The 22,265-nt window shown below is 41.2% G+C and overlaps 1 protein-coding gene across 1 annotated transcript in view; it reads left to right on the top strand.

Moving 5' to 3' along the window:
- dachb (dachshund b) overlaps positions 1-22,265 on the top strand; it is an 85,622-nt gene that overhangs the window by 50,445 nt on the left and 12,912 nt on the right. Inside the window, exons 4-8 of the mRNA XM_070854692.1 lie at positions 9,772-9,882; positions 17,144-17,377; positions 19,300-19,469; positions 20,199-20,304; positions 20,950-21,024. Coding sequence (XP_070710793.1) covers positions 9,772-9,882; positions 17,144-17,377; positions 19,300-19,469; positions 20,199-20,304; positions 20,950-21,024 — 696 coding nt within the window. The remainder of the gene's footprint in view (positions 1-9,771; positions 9,883-17,143; positions 17,378-19,299; positions 19,470-20,198; positions 20,305-20,949; positions 21,025-22,265) is intronic.

Below are 22,265 nucleotides of genomic sequence, written 5' to 3'. Positions count from 1 at the left end.
ATACAACACACACACACACACACACACACACACTTGGCAGTCGTCGGATGTCGCATTCCGCCTCAGTCACACACAAACGCACACACGCAGAGTTGGTCGTCTTAGCGGCCCTGCGTCCATGGAGACGCCACGTTGCCGGGGGAGACGGGCTGTTGTTTACGACCTCACGGGCGCCACGGCGATGGGGGGCATCGGCCAATCACAGATGGACATTTATCACACTGTTAGAAAACACAGAGTGAGAGGAGGAGGAGAGAGAGAGAGAGAGAGAGTTTGGAGAAAATAGCAAGAGGACGGCAAAGGATGATGAAGAAATGAGATGAGAGAGGGGGATGGAGGAGGAGGAGGAGGATGGAAGGAAGGAAGGAGGAGAGGAGGAAGAAGTGTTGAAGGAGAAGTGGAGGAGGAAGAGGAAGTAGGAGTGAAGGAGTAGGAGGAGGAATGAGTGAGGGAAGAGGAAGAGGGAGGATGGAGTGAGGGAGGTGGAGGAGGAAGATGAAGTGAGGGATGGGGAACTAGAGGTGAAGACAGAAGAAAAGATGGAGGGATAAAGAAAAAGAAGGTAAAGACGATGAAGATGAGAGTAAATGAGGAAATAAAATCCTGATAAAAAAGTTTAGAAAGAACGGCGGGAAGTAATTCTGAAGAAAAGACTTGAAAACAAAGATGGAAGACGAACAAACGGAGGGAGGAAGTAAGATGTAAAGGGAGGAGGAGGAGGAGGGAGAACAGATGGAAAGACGGGAAAAGAGGAAACAGTTTGAGGAAGGAAACTGTAAAGAGAAGATGGAGGTAGGGCAGGATGAAAGATAAAAGACGGGAGGAGTAAAGAAACAAGATTAAAAAATAAAAAAAGGGAAAGCAGGCGAAAAGAGGAGTAGATGGTGGAAGGAGGAAGAGGAGGAGGAGGAGGAGGAGGAAGAGACGAAGAAGAAAAAGGGCAAAAAAGTGGATGAAAAGATGAGAGAAGGAGGGAGGAGGCACGAACGACAACAAGAGAGTGATATCAGTTTAATTGGCCTCATCTTCCTCAACAAAGAAGCTGTGATGATAAGCGTGGGAGTGTGTGTGTGTGTGTGTGAGAGAGTGTGTGTGTGAGAGAGTGTGTGTGTGTGTGAGAGAGTGTGTGTGTGTGGTAACCTATGCAGGGTGCTGCGGCACTCATTTGACTTGTTAATTCACTTCAAAAACAGCTCAATGGTTCGCCTTGTCTTCTAACACACACACACACACACACACACACACACACAGCTACAAACAAGGACACATAAACAAACACTACACACACACACACACTTTTTCTTTAATACACACTTCTTACGAAACACAAATACACACATACTTTTTTGGCACCAACGCGCACAGATACACACATTTTGCAGCGACAAACATAAACACATCTGGCACATGAGCACACACACACACACACACACACACACACACACTTAAAGCACACACACACACATTAAAGCACACACACACACACACGTACTCTGTGTAGGTTACAGATGAAGTGCTTTCAATCTTGTCATGAAAAGAATACACTCATGTGAGGACTCTTATGTGCACCTGCAGAGAGGGGGAGAGGATGGTGGATCGGGGGAGAGATGAAGGGGGAGAACGAGGGAGGGAGGGAGAAGCCTAAAGTGACGTTAAGTCTTTTTTATCTCCTCTTTTCCTTCCACCTCCTGCGTCCTCGCGTTTTTTCCCACTTTTCCAACACACACTCATGCATGATCAGTGTGGCTGCTAGCGCCCCCCACTGGTCAGGAAACCACCACTAAATCAGATAGTAGAAAAATCTACTTTAAAACAAGTTAAAAAAAACAAAAAACTTGTTGCTGTAAAGCTCAGAGCCACAAACACTGAACAAAGACATAATTCTTCGTTATTACACTTAAATCGAAGGATCTTTGCTCATAAACGGCTGAAAGTGTGAAGTTCTGCCAGAACAAAATCAATGAGGTTATAAACTACAATAACCTGCAGCACACTTCATTAGAATAAAACACTCCTCTAATTACAGCCCATAAAAAGAGGAGTGTTGACTGTAAGAAGACGACAAAAACAAAAAGTCGTCATCACTTTTCAGCTTCTTACTTCTCAGATTCAAAATGACCTCAACTGTTGACTTTAAAACTGGGAATAATAATCTGTAACCATTGAATCTCGCCAGGAAACAGAACACTCACCCGTTCACACAACCATTGACTTATATTTTCTATATTCTGACTGAAAGCTTCCATATGAAGCTGTTTTTAAAGTTCATACTCGTATTTTAAGGTCCTGCTAGAACACGTTTTGAGTTTTCTACTCAACGATGCAGCGTTTTGGTTTCTGTCTCGTTAAAAGCGCCGTAAAGGACGAGAAACAGCTGAAATGAGGAGTTATCTGTACGATCGCTCCTCATTTCACTACTAAAACCAGAGATCAGAACGATCTTCGATGTCTTCAGGTTACTCTGAGCTGGAGTTTGTGATGGGGGATAAAATAAATGGCCGACAGCGAGGTGGATTCAGGAGGTTTTCAGTGGGCGGGGACAGTCGGCTCGCTGAAGGGTTAAAGGAGGTCACATGATCAACAGATCCACTTATGACATCATAAAAGGCGCAGTGGCGTGTTTTGACAAACTTTGACTGAAAGAGCAGCAGAAAGAGGGAGGACGGTGGTCTGTTGTTGTAGTTCTGTGGTCTGTAGACTTTTTTAAGTATTGACTTTATTACGCCAAAATAACATAACCTGTCCATTGACTTTAAACAGGAAATACAAACTCTGACCATTAGCTTTAGCAGACATTAGAACCCCAAACTATTGACTTATAGTGGACAAAAGAACCATTCATTAATAGTTAAATAACCCTTTGATATATTGAATTTAACTGAAATGAACCTCAAACAATTTCTAACAGGCAACCATTAATATCCACTAACACTTCTACCGTCGACAAACGCAGTTGCTTGCTGAATTCTGGTCGACAAACTTAGAAGTTAAGATCGAGTCCGATGACTAAACACAGTGTTTACAGACTCAAAAACATCATCAAGTCAAAGACTTTGCAAAAACAATTACTCTGCCGAAGCCCTGAAGTGTCTGTGTCTGTCAGAGATGACACAAAATGGCCGCTGTAAAATGGACTTCCAGTGAAAGCTAAAGATGGGCGACCTAAGTGCCCGAGTGCGGAGCTGAAATCTATTTGACTCAGCACAAGAGCAATCGAATGCATTTGTAAATTGGCACTCCGAGTGCTCGCAGGAAGAAAGAGAGAAAGAAGAAAAAAAAAAAAAAAAAACCCAGAAAAACAAAAAAAGCCAGAACAGTGTGTTTCTAAATTCAGAACACAAAGAGCAATTTCTCTGTTTTCCTGTTTGTTTTATTCAAAGTGTCACTCCGTCTCTGAGAGCGCGTTCAGAGCACTTCGTCAGAGATGTAGGTGCAGTGGATTAAATATTTACGACCACGGCCAAATGGGGTGGGTTTCACGCGAGCTCAGGAGGGGGGTTTAGGTCTCTTGAAGATCACCCAACAGCCTCCACTGGCAAACTCAAAGCTATTAAAGACCATCCTGGCGCACTGTGCTGTGGAAGGACACTGTCAGATCTCATTTAGAATATCGCCTGCCATGTGGCGGATGCTTTTACTGAAAAAGGCCTTATGGCAGCAGGAGAGGGTACGTGTTTTTTATGATGGGTGGCATTAATGACGTGAGTCAGAGTCCTGGACATACAAATATATGAGTGTCAACATGTACAAAACTAAGAACTTACTTCAAGAGAGAGAGAGAAAAGTTAAAAGTCTCCAGTTTGTCTTAAACTTAAAAAAAAAAAAAGCTTTGTTATATTAATTTCAAGCTGTCTTACTTTGAAGTGTTGGACTTCCCTAAACTATTACGCTCTTATTTTGAAAGTATTAGCATTCAAAACTCGGTCGTCAACATCTTTTGTGTGTTTTGGGTACATTTTATTTTATTTTCACAGATAATGAGCAACTAAAATTGGCACATTTTAGGGTTTACAATCAAACTTAACTACTCTATTTATGGCTTATAGTCTGCAAAATAAATGGACACTAAAAATATCTGTTTATTTATGCTCTTTGTCTTAACTTACTGATTCTTCGTCTGTAGTTTATTTAGTTGTTAGGATTCATCTTGTGAGTAAGTTTGATGTTTGAATCAAACTTTGCACCAATGGACTTTGTAGATGTAGAGATATTTCATTGGATAAGTGGCATTTTTGACCTGCTGGTGGCGCTAGAGGAAAAGTAAGAGGACCATCAGCATCATTAAGGTTGAACCTTGGGGCACCATGGATATCTGGACCGAATCGCAACATCGCCATCTCTAAGAAAATAAAGCTATGATGATCACAAATACAAAACATATGAAAATAAAAGGCCAAGAAAGCTGTTTTATGTACATTTAAACTGGATATTCTCTCTTCTATCTCTTTTTAAGTACAAGTATCAATTTGTCAGTCACAGAAAAGTTGTGGACGTTTACACGAAGGCCAAAGTGATGAAAATGACACATCTGTGTTAAAAAGTCTTTAAATTGTAAAACAAAATGATAAATCTGAGTTAAAAAGTCTTTAAATTGTAAAACAAAATTATAAATCTTTGGTAAAAAGTCTTGAAATTGTAAAACAAAATGATAAATCTGAGTTAAAAAGTCTCGAAATTGTACAGCAAAATTATAAATCTTTGATAAAAAGTCTTGAAATTGTAAAACAAAATTATAAATCTGTGGTAAAAAGTCTTGAAATTGTAAAACAAAATTACAAATCTGTGGTAAAAAGTCTTGAAATTGTAAAACAAAATTATAAATCTGTGGTAAAAAGTCTTGAAATTGTAAAACAAAATTATAAATCTGTGTTAAAAAGTCTTGAAATTGTGAAACAAAATTATAAATCTGTGTTAAAAAGTCTTGAAATTGTGAAATAGAATGAAGGTTGTGGTGTCTTTTCACTAAAACTTTGTCTTTTTAAAGTGAGAAAACTCTTGATTTCTCAATGAGTTGATTTCTGGATGTTTTTCATGTTACGCTGACGATTCACTTCTGTCCCGTCGTAATCCTGTTTGTCCTGACTTCCTCTTTTCATTCTTTCTTCCTGCCTCCTCCTCCTCCTCCTCCTCTCTCTCTTTCGTCCTTCGGAAAGCATTAGGATGCACGTGAGGGAAAAAGAGATGGGTAAACAACGTACGGACAACCCACAGGGGACCACTGAAACACACACACACACACACACACTCTCAGGAATATACATACTCTCTCACACACACACACACACACTCTGGCTCTATATGATGTGTGTGTCTTTGAAACAGTCTGTCAATCAATCACACACTAATTCCCAAGGTTCCGTGGTCGCCATTAGTGACGGGGTCGATGCTCGGTAACCGTGGACACAGCGGACAGCCATCGATCTGAGAGAGAAAGAGTGTGTGTGTGTGTGTTTGATAGTCATGATGGAGAACAGTATTGAGGCTCTGCCCTCACTATTGATTGTCTTCTGGTTGCATTGAGGCGAAGCGGGCGTTCTGACTCTGTCTCAGTGTGTGTGTGAGTGTGTGTGTAGAGCTGTTTCCTGTATCTATAGATGCATCTTTGTGTGTGTGTGTGTGTGTGTGAAGGTGTTGTCCAGTAATCAATGTGTGAATGCAGTCCTGACCCCACTGAGGGACTCCATTTTCTGTTTTTATTTCCCCCCTGATGCCAGGAGTTAATTCTTAAAATTGAAAAAACAAACATTTCCACTTGAACTTTTGCCAGAACAAATAGAAACGTCTTGTTTTTTAACAGCTTGTGAGAAATTACTGTTGTTTTGGCACAAACTTTGGCGCAGACATTCACGGTCCCAGTAGGATGTATCCCAGCGAATTTGGAGATCGTCTGACTATTTCTTCCAGCACCACAACCAGGTTTACATTTGTGGTTTTAAGTGAAATGTCTTGACGGCTATTTGATTGGTTTCAATCAATCAAGTAGAACCCAAATTCATGCCCCCCTCAGGATGAACTGTACAGACTTCAGTGATCCTCAGACTTTTCATTTCGCGCCAACATTTGGGTCAAAAACCACGAAGCTAATGACATCCCCATCAGCTTCAGCTGTACACACAAAAAATGGAGGTTCTTCAGGGGTTCTTGCTGTGTAGCACCACCACTTCCTCCTATAAGGTTCTTTTTACTGGTTCTTCAGCTTAGTTTAGTTCAGTTGGGTAAATGTTTTCATTTGACAAAGCTAGTACCTTTGAAGATGGGTAGTATAGAGCCCCAGAAGTGGTTCCACTGTGGTTAAAGACCGTTTTTGTTTAGTGTTTATTGCTAATTAGCTCATTTGTGGTGGTCAACATGGTAAATATATCTGTTGCCTCTCTCCACATTGAGAACACGTTAGCATGCTAGCCTTAGCATTTAGCCCGAAGCATTGCTGTGCTTAAGTACATATTACAGAGCTGCTAGCACGACTGTAGACTTACAGTCTTTATAAATGGTGTGGCTTCATTTGAAAAGAGGTTTTGTCTACATTGTTATAAACGTATCTTTACAGACTTTCATCAAAATGAAAAGTTTTCCTCATAATTTTGAACATATTTAAATATCAGTTTCATTCATATTCTTGATATAGTTTTTGCTTGTAGAGCTGAAAAATCTGTCAATGAATTGATAAGTTGGACAGAAAATGATTTGGTAATCACAGTCAGGTCATGTTTTACTTTAGATTTTTGGACTGTTGGTGGGACAAAACCAAACATCTGAAGTTGTCGTCTTCATTATTCATCACATTTTACAGACCAAGAGTTTCATCGATTGGTCAAGAAAGTCACTGTAGGTGTTTCTCTACCTTCAGAGCAGATTTGCAGTCGAACATTGTAATAAATCATTGAAAACTTTACGTCTAATAACCAGTTTTTGCTGCAAATTAGGCAGAAAATAGCTTCAAAACAAGAAATCTGCAGCCCAACAGGAGACCAGCTCACTTTACCATCCATGAAGAGAGTTTTTAAGTCACTTAATGTTTCATATAACTTTTCTCCATCTGTCCCTCTTTTCTTCCCATAAAACAGTCGTTCCTCCCTTTTTCTCTTTTCTTATCTGTTTGACCTCTTTGACTTCATCAATCCTACTTCCTCATGTCACTCATTCTTCTTTCTGACTGTTTTTCCATTTCCAGACCTCTCTCTCTCTCTCCCTCTCTCTCTCCCCCTCTTGCCTCTCCATCTTTATATCCTCTTGTCTCCGTCTTTTTCAGCTTTTTTCACTTCCTTTCCCATCAATCCTACTTCTTTCCTTCCCTTGTTTTTTCTCCTTTCAGTCCTCCTCGGCCTCCTTTGCCCCCCCCCCTCCCCTTTCTCTTCACCTTTTGATGCATTTTTCATGAGCATGTTTACATCCTTTGTAGTAGTGGAAAACAACAACACATGAATTGAAAGTTGTTAATCAGAAAAATTGTTTTTTCCCCAAAATTAATAAAACTTTCCAGCTTTTTCATCAGACTCATTCCGTTTGCCATAACCTTCATTTTCATCTTTGTGCTGGAGAGCAGCAGCTCCTTATGGTCCTCCATTCCTCCTCCTTTTTTGTCTTTTTTGGCCTCCTTTCCTCCATCATGTTTGTCCATTTCTCTCCTCCTCCTCCTCCTCCTCCTCTCTCCCAGCAGGACGGCAGACAATACGTCTGGTCACTCTGCCTCAGGCTCTTTGACTGGACCTCTTTCTTTCTTTCTTTCTTTCTTCACTAAGATCTGTTGTCAGGTGACACAACTGAAAAACTAATAAATAAGCACAGAAACAACCAAACAAATGAATAGATTTATAGATATATTAATAACATTAAATATATTTATTACATTTTCTTCCTTAAAATGGAAGTTTTTTGTTTATTTGGGGGCAAAGTAGAATAGTTTGAAACCCACAATATCTGATTCTGGCAAAGGAAGTGGACACTAACACATCATTTAAGCTGACATGGCACATTTCTTAGCAAACAACTGCTTATTTAAGCCTCCAACAAATATGGAGAACCACTAGCAATTAATTGAAGTCGTGTTTCTGTTCAATATTCGCTCTCTTTTTTTTTTTTTGCTCCATCTTTGGTCTCCACCAACTCCTGAGGGAAATATTTGGCTCTTTAGCTGCTAAATGCTCCATAATGTTCATTAGCTAGTTTTAAACTGTGTCTGTCTGGTGTTTTGGTGCTCAGCAGGTCGTCTTTGTTTCTTTGCTGCTGAAAATGATGACGAAACACTAAAGTTGCTGGTTGTGTTGATATTTATGTTTGACACCTTTCACATATGATCTATAAAAAATATTGATTATTGTCTTTTAAAGGCAGCATGAAAAGGACACTTTAGTCAAGTTTCCCTCCAAATGCAGCAATAAATCTTAACCAAAATTTAATTTATGCAAAAAATGTTATGCGAATATTCGTCGTAGGTTTGAGATAAGCAGTTACGCTACTTTTTTGTTTTGTTTATTTACTAATAAAAAAGAATGAACATTAATGAACACTGAATTAATTCGCGTCCATCGACACATGAACACGATTAGAAACAGACAGAAACATCACATGTAAGCTGCACACAGTCTAACCAAGTTAATTTTTCTTTTTAACTTTTTAACTCACCAAAATAAAAGACGACTCTCAAAGCGTTGAACTTTGTACCTCTGCAGGTAACTGAGGAATTCCAGGTTAGTTGAACCTGCACACAACACACTCTTTCATTCCCCCCTCCTCCGTCCATCCCTCCATCCTGCTTTAAATTAAATTTCAAACAACGCGACAACTCCTCCCTCCCTCCCTCCCTCCCTCCCTCCCTCCACTCCTTTTTTCCCTCCTCCCTCTATCTTGTTTTCTTTATAGCTTGCAGACAACTGTACTGTGTGTGTAATGGACATTCCTCCAAGGCCGTCAACCGTGACCGGGGCAAAACCAACTGACCTACACACACACACACACACACACACACACACACACACACACACACACACACACACACACACACACACACAGATACAAGTATGCACAGATAAGCATGCATGCAGTCCAGAAACACACACACACACACATTTATACATGAAAACAAACTGTACATACAGACTCAGCACGATGCAAAAGCTCACATAGACACCAGCAAATAGTGCATTTTCACAATAAAGCGCACACACACACACACACACATACACACACACACACACACACACACACACACACACACACACACACAGGGTCATCGCTCTCACTCTGCTGGTTGTTGTGTATAGAAGTCAGTTCCAGGTCAGTGCACAGAGCCAGGGATCTTAGTCCATACAAAAGAGTGTGTGTGTGTTTGTGTGGCAGTGGGGGTGTGTTCTTTCTCTGTGTGTGTGTGTGTGTGTGTGTGTGTGTGTGTGTTTTTGTTTTCCTGCTTGTGTGTATCAGTGAATACACACCAGCCCCGTGGCGTCTGAAACAGCACTCACACCCTGAAACACTTTAACAAGACGCTCGGACTGAAAAGAAAATTTGACAGCGACAGCCGGGCACGAGCGCCGGCGTGTGTGTGTGTGTGTCGCAGCTCGCTGCAAAGCATCATGGGTAAAGGCAGGCAGGCAGGCAGCACCTGTGAGGTCTGATGAGGAGCTGACAAAAGCTGCGATTGGTTAGTTGTGAGAAGTTGATGGATTTGAGGGCAGCTGATGATATCGGCGTCTTAACTGTGTGAGAGTCCGTGCTGCTAAAGATGTTTGTCATGATGGAGGTAACAGTGTGTGTGTGTGTGTGTGTGTGTCACAGGCCTGACAGCTGCAGCCATGGCCGAGCTCCAGAAGCTGCAGAAGATGAAGATGATGATGAGCCTCCAGAACGGCAACGAGTCGGACAACGACGACTTACACTCCAACACAGGTGACCAAACATGAGACCGGTTTATAAAACATGATCCACTGTTCCAGGAAAAAACCACTAAAGGTACAAAAACTACTTTGTCTTAAGAACTTCACAGTAAAGTACAGCTCACACAGTAATAGTCACTAATAATATTTATATAGAAGAAGATATTATAGTAGTTTTAATACTTAAAGTACGTGTTGTTGCTGCCACTTTTACTGCAGTGGTACTTTGAATGCAGGACTTTTACTTGTAATGGAGTACTTTATACTGTAGTACTGCTACTTTTACTGAAGTAAGTGATTTGAATACTTCCCTGTGATGCTGTCTTATATATAGAAGAAGTTTATTCATATCCAAATCTCAACAGTAAGGTTAAAAAAGTACAATTCTGACACTTGTTGCGCCCCATCCTTTGGGAAACCCTGACTCTCCTGATGCCCAGCTCCCAACAACCACCAGCAATTTAGCGTCACAGCCCTTTAATATTCATTTTGGTCTCAAATGTGTCACCACAGCTTTGCCAAACTCCCACTTTAAGGCTAGATTTAAGGTTAGAGAAACACCAGAGGTCCAAATGTGCCTCACAATCAGGAACATTTGTCTTTTTTAAAGGAATAATCTACATTTCCAAGGGTTAAAACTCACTAATCACTCATTTTCTCTACAAAACATAATAGTTTTGCTCCCCTGCCGCCTTCTTATTCATTTATTCTACTTTACCATCCGTTCTCACACCTCCACCTTTCTCTTCCCCCCCCCCCCCCCATCAACCCCCGAGGATTAATTAACTCAGTTTGATGTCTTCCCTTCACCTCAGCTCACCTGACATCATGGAGAGAAAGTATTATATAATAATGAAACCTGAGCTGAGCTCGTGTCACAGATCACCTCCTCACCCAGATCAGTTTACATCCACAGCAGACGTATGGACACATGACGCAGGCCTCTATTATATCAATACGTGTGTGTGTGTGTGTTGTGTAAGCGCCAGCCGCTCAGGTTTCCATACTATTCATTGTCTCCTCCTGCCATTTGCTCCCTTGCTTCAGATTTCTCTCATTTTTATCAGTTTTTAAGTTCCTTTTCTTCGTTCTCATACATGAAGCGGCTCGTTTTAAACTCATCTTAACACAATATTCCATACGAGTCTGAATACGGAGACACATCAGAGGGAAACTACCCGTCCAAACATGTAACTTGGGGATAAATAACCACACATTTATGAACATTAAACTGTTAGTGAATGTGATTTTCATCTGTAGCGCCTGTGAAGCAGCAACACGTGGAGGCTAAAGGCTTAAAATGTGGTTTTTAGTTTTTTAAAACTATAAAAAAGTCCTCACAGCTACATTATAGTGTGCTAATGTGAAACAGGAGCCTCAAACTTTAGTGCAATCAGAGTTTCTTCTTCTTTTTTCCCTGAAATATCTTTTAAGCTGCAGATAGTTTTCACTTAACTACCACAAACAACAAATACTGATTATTTACAGCAGCAATAGTTTTACAACTTCAGGGAGTGTATTTGATGTTAGGCTGCTTTATATCTTTATATTTACAGGAGATATATAAATGTACATGTACATATGGTTTATTATTTATTATTATTTGCTCCATATATAGATCTTTACATGTTTATTTAGATTTTTTCTGCAACAGAGCTGCCAGAGGTTTTCACACAGGTGTGCTGGTACAACACTACTAAGATATTGTTATTTGTTCGGCCTTATTTTTAGCAATAGCTGCATTTTTTTAAAGGTATAAATCCATTAACAACAATGATAAACGCAACAACTTGAACTGGACCTGAGTGGACCGACCCCTACAGACCAGGTGAAGATGGTTTGGTCCATTACTGCCTCTGCCAGGGGTGATGTGGACCAGACCAAGTCGCTGCAGAAACGGGGTTTTACACCGAAGCTGTTTGTGGTTGTTTGGATCAGTTATTATTTATTGTCGTAAAGTTTAGAGTAATATCACAACAGGTTGGACCGCTGCTGATCTAACGTCCCCAATCTGAATTATCTCTTCTGTTTTTTCAACTTAGAAGAACAGGAGGTGTAGCGAACCAGTCGAAAGTAGTGGAAACCAGGACTGATGGTCTAATGTCCTCACAGTTTTTTAAGTCCAACTTAGACCAACTTAGACCACCGTGGAGCAACATGAGACCGACGTAAGAGCTAAATAGAAAATAAAACACATTCGCTTGCTTCACAATTACCACAGTGTTTGTTTTAAACCATAAAGTTGCCTTGTTGCCACTTTCAACTGGAGCTAAACTCCATTACTGTGTACCGTTGACCTTTTAGCTCCTTATGTGTTACATGACATTTCAAAATAAAACTTCCTTTATCACAGGAAATGGGAACATAAAACACAAGAAGTGCATTTCAAAATAAAATTGCACACATTTAACCACAATAAATGTGGGTCCTTTTACAGCAGGCAACCAGAATAATTGATTAATTTAGTTTAACTTCCACATTACAAGGTGGAAATAACTGTCTGAACACTAAAAACCAGCCTGTGCAATCAGTGACGTAATTCAGTATTTAAATTCAATACGTTTTTGAGATATTGATCATTTTAAACTGCAATACAATAGAGTATTACTAAAAAGCTGAATGCACGTAACAGTAAGTAAACTCTATAAAACAACACACTGATATTAATAATAATAAAACTAATGATGATAATAAAGCACGAAGACGTCTGCTGTTATTATCCTGAAGTGGTCGATTGTAATGTTCAGTCTAAAAGTATTTGTCAGGAAATGGTAGCAAAGTACTGGGCGACATATATAAAAACAAAGACTTAACACACACTCACACACACTTTCCGGCCCATTCCATCTCTGCTGTGTTTGCTTCTCTGAATTATTAAAAAGACAGAAAACAAAAAGCAAAGAGAAAAGAAAAGAGAGAGAGAGAGAGAGAGCACTCCTTCCTTCTGTTTCCACCCAGACTCCCCTGCTTCAGTTTTCCTTTCTCCTCTTCCATTTCTTCCTTTTCTTCAGCTGACCTGGCAAATGGGCTGATAGAGTTACTCTCCTTCTATTCTCTTGTTTTATTCTCTTTCGCCGTGTCGTTTTTTATTTATCTCCTCCTGCTCTTCTTCCCTCTTCTTTTATTTCATTCAGAGTGTTTTTTGTTTTGTTCCGCGAGTGCGTGGAAAACCCTCTTTTCATTGTCCGACCTTATTTTCTTTGTAAGAGACACTCACACCGGCCTGGGAAACTCCGGCGGACAATGGGGCAGAGAAACGAGTGTACGATTTGAAAAAGAAAATAAAGCGAGGGAGGACAGAGGGGAAAAGGGACTCATAATGAGAGAAAGGGATATTTAGGGCGAGAGGAAAAGGGGGAAGGAAGAAAAGAAAAGATGTTTCTGTGTTTGATGGGTGAAAGTCGATCGCTCGGGCTCGTCCTGCCTGTGGTGACAGTTCTATCTGTTTTTTTTTTTTTTTTATTCATCACAAAACTGAGAAAAACACAGTGAGCGATGAAGGAGAAGGACGGATTCATGTGTCAGTGGAAACCACATCTTTGTTTCTGTCAGAGAGAGAGAGAGGTGGAGGCTGAGAAAGAAAGTGTGAAAAAGAAGATGGAAAAGAAAGGAGAGATAAAAGTCCTGCACTCAGAAGGTTACTTAGCTATTAAAAGTCATCATCAGCAGATTATTGATCCTCATCACTGATGGAAAAGCAGGATTTTTCTGTTGGAGTCGCTTCATTTTGAACTATTTAGTCTTTAGACTGCAGCTGATGGTTTTGTTTTTAATCTGGATTCATCTGCTGATTGTTCTCTCCATCAATCCATTGATCGTTCGGTTTATAAAAATGGTGAAAATTGTGAGAAATGTTGTCACAATGAGCCCAAAGTGAGTCCTTCACACCCGACAGTCCAAACGGCAGCATCGTTAAAATCACAGTTAAACTATTAATCAACAGGAAAAGCAGCAAACAAACTGTTTTCACTTTCTCTTTTTTCTTTTTTTACAACTAATTGATAGATTAACTAATTGTTTCAGTGTTTTATGTGTAAAAATCTTAATTTGCAAGGGTAAGTAAGGTTATCAGATAACTAGTGAAGTAGAAAAAACAAAACTTTCCCTCTGAAATGTACTTCAGCAGAAGTAGAGAGAAGGAAATATAAGTATTTACAAGTAAAATGTGTACTTTAGTGAAGTATTTACATCGTAGTTATATATTCCATCTCCAGAAAGAAGACAAGAGTGTAAAAGTGGGACAAGAAAAGGGAGTGAAACAGGATCTGTAGCTCAGATATGGGCTCTGAATCTGATGCACAAGTCAACTAGAGTAAAAATAATCAGGAGGAAGAAGACAAAAGCGGCCTGAGACATTTGCCCAAACAAATCTCAAGCCAAATAAGCACAAACTCCACGATCACAAACACAGTCTGTAAGAATCAAACACGTTACAGACTGTGTGAGGCTGTGAAAGTGAAAGAAGCTGAACTAAAGTGTCTGGTTGGTTAGGTTTAGTCATGAGTCGCCCCGCCCTAAAACCTCCCCATCACTTCCTGGTCTAGTTTCCTCTAAATGGGACCAGAATTTACTAAATGAACAATGAAGACTGCTGGCACATTACTACGTCCACTCCTTTTATTATCTCTACGATCACACGTTAGTAGTTTTAGCTTCAGGGCTTCTCTCTATAAACGAACTGCAACTTGTTCTTTAGTTTCCACCACATGTTTTCCTTTAGACCAGGGGGGCCACACTTTTTCAGCTCACGAGCTACTTTTAAAATGAGCAGGTCAAAATGATCTACCTACATTAAAAATGCTAAACATATATATATTTCTCTATATACTGAGTATACTTTATTTATACAATATCTGCTAATGTAACCCTTGGTGTTACACATACAAACTGACAGTAGTGATGAACACAATATATTATAATATATTATAATATTGCACACAGGTGACCAGAGGAACTGGAACATTCACTACATTTATGGTCTCTACCTTCCTCTGATGGAGTCAAACATCCCGTCCTGTCCTGTTCCCCAGAGAATCCCTTCTTTAGTAGATATAAACTGAAAGGCTAGCTAGTAGCTAGCACGTTTGACCGTGCATGTCCCTGTCGGGGACCCGTAGGCCGCCCTGTACGTCAATCAAGACGCAAACAGGACTTTTTTTATTTTTTTAAGTCGTATTGGACACCCCTGCTTTAGATCTTATGGTTTTGCTGAAGGCCTGCAGCTCAGTAGCTGTGGAAAACTTAGTGTGAGTGGACGGCTGCCTCAGAGGTCGCTGTCCAGGATCATCACACTACCACACTGGACATTACTGGTGTGGGGTTTAACTGACGGGTGTGTGTGTGTGTGTGTGTGTGTGTGTGTGTGTGTGTAGAGGTAGAACAACAGATGTGGATCCAGAGCTGTAGACTTTTTCTTTTAGCGGCTAAATTTGAATTAAAGTCGAGTTGAATTAAAGTCGAGTGGACTGAGATCAAAAGAGCAAGAGAGCCACTGAAAGGGGGAGAAGACAGAGGTGGATGGAGAGAATCCCCCCCCCCCAAAAAAAAAGAAATATGATGGAGGGAGGCGGAGAAGGAGAGGACAAGGCCAAGGAAAAAATGAGAGGGAGAGAGAGAGAGAGAGGGAACATCTGCCCATCTGTTTATACTTCTTTTCTTCCCTGGTGTAAATGGCAGAGGGGATGAGGCCCAGCTGTCATCTACACACACACACACACAGACACACACACACACAGACACACACACACACACACACACACACACACACACACACACACACACACACACACACACACACACACACACACACACACACACTGAGCACAGGGAATTCAGTAGGCAATAATAGAGAGAGACGGTTGCTAATTCAAACTAATGGAGGGAGATGAAGATGGATGAGAGAGGGAACGGGGGAGCAGAGAGAGAAATGTGGAGGGCGAGAGAGGCAGTGTTGCACAGAGGGAGAGAGAGAGAGAGAGAGATGGGGGAGAGATGGGGGAGACGGGAATGAAGGTGTGAGGAGGGAAAGTAATTGTTTGACTCTTTTGATGACAGTCATTTTCAGACTTTATGCTGAAGATAACAAACTGATAATCGTCTTTATTACGCTGAATACTAATCACTGCTACTATATCATGTATTTATCAATAATTAACAAACGCTTTCATGACGTCTACGTAATTAAAAATGTCTTTGATTTACTGTGATTGAACTGTTTGTGGTTTTTAACACTTTTTCTGACCAATTTTAAAAAAGAAAAAGTTCATACTAATGAATAATAAATAATGAAACAACTAATGAGCCCAAATGTTTTAGGATCGATACTAAAAAACCTCCACGGCTCATCGACGAAACACTCCAACTGAACACAAACATTAAAATTTAAATGCGTGAAGCTTATTTCCCTCACACGAGTAGCCGTGGTTTAAATGCAATAACGCACTCTGAGGTGTCCTGATATCCGCCATGTTTCCCAGAAACATGTGAGCAGCGGTGTGAGGATCAGATTAAAGAGCGTGTTAATCCAGATTTATTAGAATAATATTAGCGGCTGGATGAAGTAAACCAGTTAATGGATCAACTTCAGGATGATTCAAGACTTTGTTTTGCAATAATGGCCGCCGCTCGCTGTACTTTATCCAGCGGATTACGCAGTTTTGTGCTAAAGAAATGAATAATCTGATATAAAATATTGATTTCAAAATGATTTTTCTTCATTTATGAATGATTTTATTGCTTCAGCCAACAGAACCCATCCTGTGGGAGGAGCACCAGGCTTTGAAGCCACAAAGTCACAACCTCAAAATGACTCGTTTCACCGTCAGAATTCGATCCGTTCAGTCCGATAACATTTGGAAAGTCTAGACGAGCCGCAGGACTACATCATTTTTCACCATTCAAACCATCCAGAGGGCTAACCGGGCCCTCCGTGCTCTAAGGGCCCAGCGATGATGGCTTTTAGAAATCATAACTGCCTCCACAGTGACAGTAGGACGCCGTAAGTCAGCTGGCAGCTTCTGTCTGAGCCGCCGTGTAGAAGTTTACCAAATATTTTGATGGTAAATCCACCAATGTTGTGATAGTGAACTGTGTGTGTGCCGCGCAACAATGGACGGCTTGACAGGCATAGCAACAGTAACTAAGGGGGGCGTGGCTGAGCGAGCTGTCAGATGGTCCCATACGATAGGTGGACTGTATACTGTGACACTTGGATCAGGTCTTTAGTGGTGACCGCTCAGGGGTCTGAATGTCTCTGTGTGCTCGTCTCTCCCCAGGAGGGAGCGAGTGCTCCTGGGATAAGGAGCGACTCACCAGTCCTCCTGCTGGGCTCCACGGTGGAGCACCAGGAGCCGCTGGAGCCGGTGGAGGAGCACCGGCAGGAGGAGGAGCAGCAGCTGGAGGAGGTGGTGCAGCAGGAGGGGGCGGCGGCGGCGGTGGTGGGAGGGGGCCGGCCATCGGAGCTGTCAATCAACAACAACTCCAGCATCAGCAGCAGCTACTGGCTAACAGTGAGCACACACACACACACACACACACACACTCGCAAATGTAAAGGTGGATATATATCCAAAGAGACAACACACTTAGAGATGAACTACAAGGAAGAGGGGCACACACACACACACACACACACACACACACAATAAAGGGCTGGCAATATTTGTTAATGTACGCCATTTAATCTGTTCCCATCTCCTGTATTAACACTCTGCCTGGATTAATCAGCACACACTCTACTAAATGACTCAATTTATCAACACCACACACACACACACACACACACACACACACACAGTCACACATATGAACGGACACACAAACAAACAAACACACTCATACTTGCTCTTTTTCTTATTGCAGAAGTAATGTATTTACACACACACACACACACACACACATTGGACAGCGGGAGGTGACAAACACTCACATTGATTATTCTATCACTTCAGTCGTCACGACAACAGCAATCAGTGTTATTGTTTCATTGGAATGAAAGCAGCCGCTGCTATTTTGTGTGTGTGTGTGTGTGTGTTTCTGGCACCTCTCCCATAGAGCACATCTTGCCTTTGAAAAACGGAGTTGGAGGGGTCTGGGGTCAGAGGTCGGAGGTCAAGGTTGCGCTTTTTAGGGGGTACAGCGTGAAAGGATGAATCAAAGTTAATGGAACGTCCTCAGAAACGCAGCTCGGTGTGTTGTCGGAGTGTGAAAAAAGGGGGGAAGGAGGGAGAGAAATGACCAAAAAAAGTGGAGAGAGGAGGATGAAATAGAGAAAAAAGTCAAAAGGAACGACAAAAAATGGAGGAAAAGTAGAAACTACGAATGAAACTAGTGAGGAAAGGATGAAAAACAAAGGTGGGGGCAAAATAAAAATAAAAAAACTGACTGGAAAGAATCACAATGAGGAAATGTGGGAGAAAAAAAAAGACGGAATGACCTTTATCTTTCACCTCATCACCCTTTAACCCGTTGACCTCCACCTTTCTTTCTCTCCCTCCTCCTCTGCTTTGTCAACTTTTATTAGCGAGACATTTGACACTGACGTGACACCTCTGCCTCTCGCTTTTCCTCAAGGTTAAGTTCAGCGCGAGTTCACAGACGCGATCCGCTCCGGCTTCGCTTCCCACTTCGTCCTCAGAAGACAAATAAAAACACAAGTAAAAACAGAGAAAGGGCTGATCTGAGATCTGATCTGACGCCACCTGCAGTGAGAAGCTTGCTCGCACAGTCCAGGAGGCTCGTTTCACTCGAATTTCATCGTCTCGGTATCGATGTTTCTTTCCAGTAACCAATAAAACACAACAGCTGAAAGGTGTTAAGTAGCAGCGACAAAGTTTGGACGTCAGTTTAACAGTTTTACTACAAACAAGCTGTTTTTTGTGCAAAGAAAATGAATTTAAAGACTGAAAAAAATATGAAATATGGTCGATCTAACTGCAAAGATTCTCACGCATGGCGGAAAAGTTGGAGACTCTCTCCTCGCCACGTTCTCCACGTCGTCTTTTGTTAGTTTGAGGTTTGACCGGCGCTCTTTTAATGCTCTAATTTCACCTTCTTCTTCTTCTGCAGTGATATAATGGTTCATCCCAGTGCTCTAAAATCTTAATATTAACATTAAAGTAGTAGGTGGAAACTGGTGGACGGCGATTTTTCTGAGATTACTTTAAGATTTGAACCCTTTAAAACCTTGTTACACTAATAATACTATCAAACAATACCTGATCAGTAGTATTTAGTATCTGTAGCTTATAATGTAGTATAATATATTTATATAATATATTTAGGCACCACTTGTTTACTATCAGAATATAAACTGTAACTTGCTAAATAAAGTAATGAGGATCTGACCTTGTTATTTCTCTCTCACTTTAATTAAACTTCTCCTCCTCACCCACTCTCTCCTCCCTCCCTCCCTCCCTCCGTCTCACCCCAGGGTTGGACCTGCCCTTCATGATGATGCCCCACCCTCTGCTGCCCATGGGGCTGCCGCCTGCATCTGTAGCCATGGCGATGTCGCAGATGAACCACCTCAACACCATCGCCAACATGGCTGCCGCGGCCCAGCAGATACACACTCACGCACAACGAGCGCCCGTCATCAAGGTACGACACACACACTCTCTTTAAAAGGAGAACCACAGGAGGACCCCAGTGTGTTCCTTGAGGAACTCCTAAATAAAGTTTACTAAACATATTAAGGTTCTTCAGCAAACAGACTGGTTACCAGTTATTACCTCCCATTACTTTAGAGGACTGATGACAAATTAAGGAATTAAATGGTTAAAAACTACTTTTTCTTTTAATTGAGTTTATTGATTGACTGAAGAAGCAGTTAGCTGCCTTTCTTCTGTACGTTGTGGTCGTCGAATCACTAACTTATTCATGTCTTTACTATCTCTGGTGTAAGAAACAGAACGCAGGTGTTAATCAGATAAAGAGAGGATAACAGCTCCTTCCTCTCTCCGACACATTTATCAGGTGTTTATAAAATCTCAACTCATAGAAATCTACCTTGTTCTATTATTGTGGCAACGTAAGAAAGAAAAAATAGCATAAATAACATGCATCATCTCTTCTTTTCTTTATTTATATATACTTTATTTTCTTGCTGCACGTCCAACATAGAAATCAATGCCAGTCACCGGTAACCCATAGTAACCATAGCAAGACCTATAATGACTGACTTCACATCCAACAGGACTCGCTGTTGTATCGATGCTCTTAATTACACTTTACTCATTCATGCCTTCTCTCCCCCTCTCTCTCTCTCTCCCTCTCTCTCCCCCCCCCCTCTCTCTCTCTCTCTCTCTCTCTCTCTCCCCCTCTCTCCAGGAGAGAGTGTGTGACTCTCCCTCTCTCTCTCCATCTGTTGATGAGACCAACACTCCTTTGCAGTCGCAGCCCAGCAGCTCGGCCTCCAGCTCGCCCGAAAGACTGGGTACACACACACACACACACACACACACACACACACACACACACACACACACACACACACACACACACACACACACACACACACACACACACACACACACACACACAGACCAATATGGCTAAAAGCAAAAGTAGGTTACAGCTGCAATGATTAATCATTTGTCAGTTTTAAGCAAAAATGGCAAATTTCTAATGGTTTCAGCTTCCTGGATGTGTAGATTTTCTGATTTCTTTAATGTTCTGTGACAGTAAACTGAATATATTTTGATTTTTGGACCGTCGGTTCGTCAAAACAATCTGAAGTCTGTGGGAAAGTGTGACATTTCTGGCGTTTTACAAACCAAACAAATGATTGATTGAGAAAATAATAGAAAAATTAAGAGAAAATAAGTTTGTTTGCAGCCGTTCTATACGTATAAAGACCAATATAACTTAAAAAATAACAGATACTGTGGAGCTACTATAACATCCATACATACAGTACATATATACATATACAGTATAGAAGTATACACACAGTGTGGGGCTGTAACACAGATATGAACATGCTGTACACACAGTCACTGTGTACACAAATACAATCATACTGTGTGTTAATGCACACACGCACACACACACACACTCACAGTGCTTCTCCCTTCGACAGGACTGGTGTCAGTTGATGCAGATGTTGCACTGCCCAACCCTGCTGCACCCATCAAGAAAATAACGAAGGACAAAGGTTGGACCACACACACCTTCAGACACACAAACACACTGAAAGGTATTCTCATAAATGCACACACACACACACACACACACACACACACACACACACACTCTTAAATAAGTGAGGATATTCCATTACCCACCTTAATCTAAACCCTCACCCATTTCATTTTGACAACTGACAAATTGTCCTCACTTAGGAGGGCTTTCCTCTTCTACTGTACTCACACACACACACACTAAGACTGAAAACACACATGTAGAGAGGACTACACACACACACACACACACACAAACAGAGAAACAGAAGCATCAGGATGTCCTGCCGCTCCTATTGATCACCTGTCTCTGAGCCATCAATCAGAGGAACGAGGGAGGGAGAGATAGATGAAGGGACAGAGGGGGGAGTCGGCGAGGGAGGCTAAGTGAAGGGGGCATGGCTAAAAGGGGTCAAGAGGTCGCCCACTAAAAGCATGCGGGGCCTCTCCTCCCTCCATCACACTCTCTTTTCCCCTCTTTGTATTTTCCATTCTTGTAACACATTCTGGTTTCATTTAATTCTTCCTCTCTCCTCCTCCTCCTCCTCCTTCCCTTCGTTCCCATTCATGCTGCCGAAGCTTCCTTTTTACAATCAATAAGGGCAACAAAGAAAAAGGAAAGTCAGCTTCTCTGACTGTGCCGTTTAAATGTTACGTCACCGACTGTCACGTTATGTCTAATCTCTAATCTACATCGCTGTGACGCAGCACTGACTAGATTATTTCATTTATTTTCCAGCGTGAAGCACGAGGGCTTCGGCCGCGTCAGGCTTTTTTGACGGTGGAGATTTTCTCTTGTGTTGTGTGACGTTTCAGGATGAAGGAATACAAGAAGATGTGGTGAACAGGTTCGGAGAGCTTTGAGGTTTATATGCAGCACTTTAATTTAGTTAGTTCGGCATGTGCTGCTCTTAAGAAAGACGTTAACCAGCCTTTTGTTTTTAGTCTCTTTGCTCAAACTGATCACCTTGTTCCTGCTTTTTTAGCAAATATGTGACCTGTTTTACAAAGAAACATCGACTGCTAGGTGGCCCTAATCAGATATTTGTACTGAGAACAACTGAACTTTTATTTTGTGATCCAAATAATCCTCTAAGGCCTCTTTTTCCATCACCTCTGTATGAATAAATACAGTAAATTAGATATAAATATGTGTAGATATAGATGAACACACAGTAAATTTGGTTTGTAATTAAATAGATATATAATAATGAAA

Source organism: Pempheris klunzingeri, chromosome 23 (genome assembly GCF_042242105.1).
Source record: "Pempheris klunzingeri isolate RE-2024b chromosome 23, fPemKlu1.hap1, whole genome shotgun sequence".
NCBI lineage: Eukaryota > Metazoa > Chordata > Actinopteri > Acropomatiformes > Pempheridae > Pempheris > Pempheris klunzingeri.
This window is presented reverse-complemented; position numbering and strand designations above follow the sequence as displayed.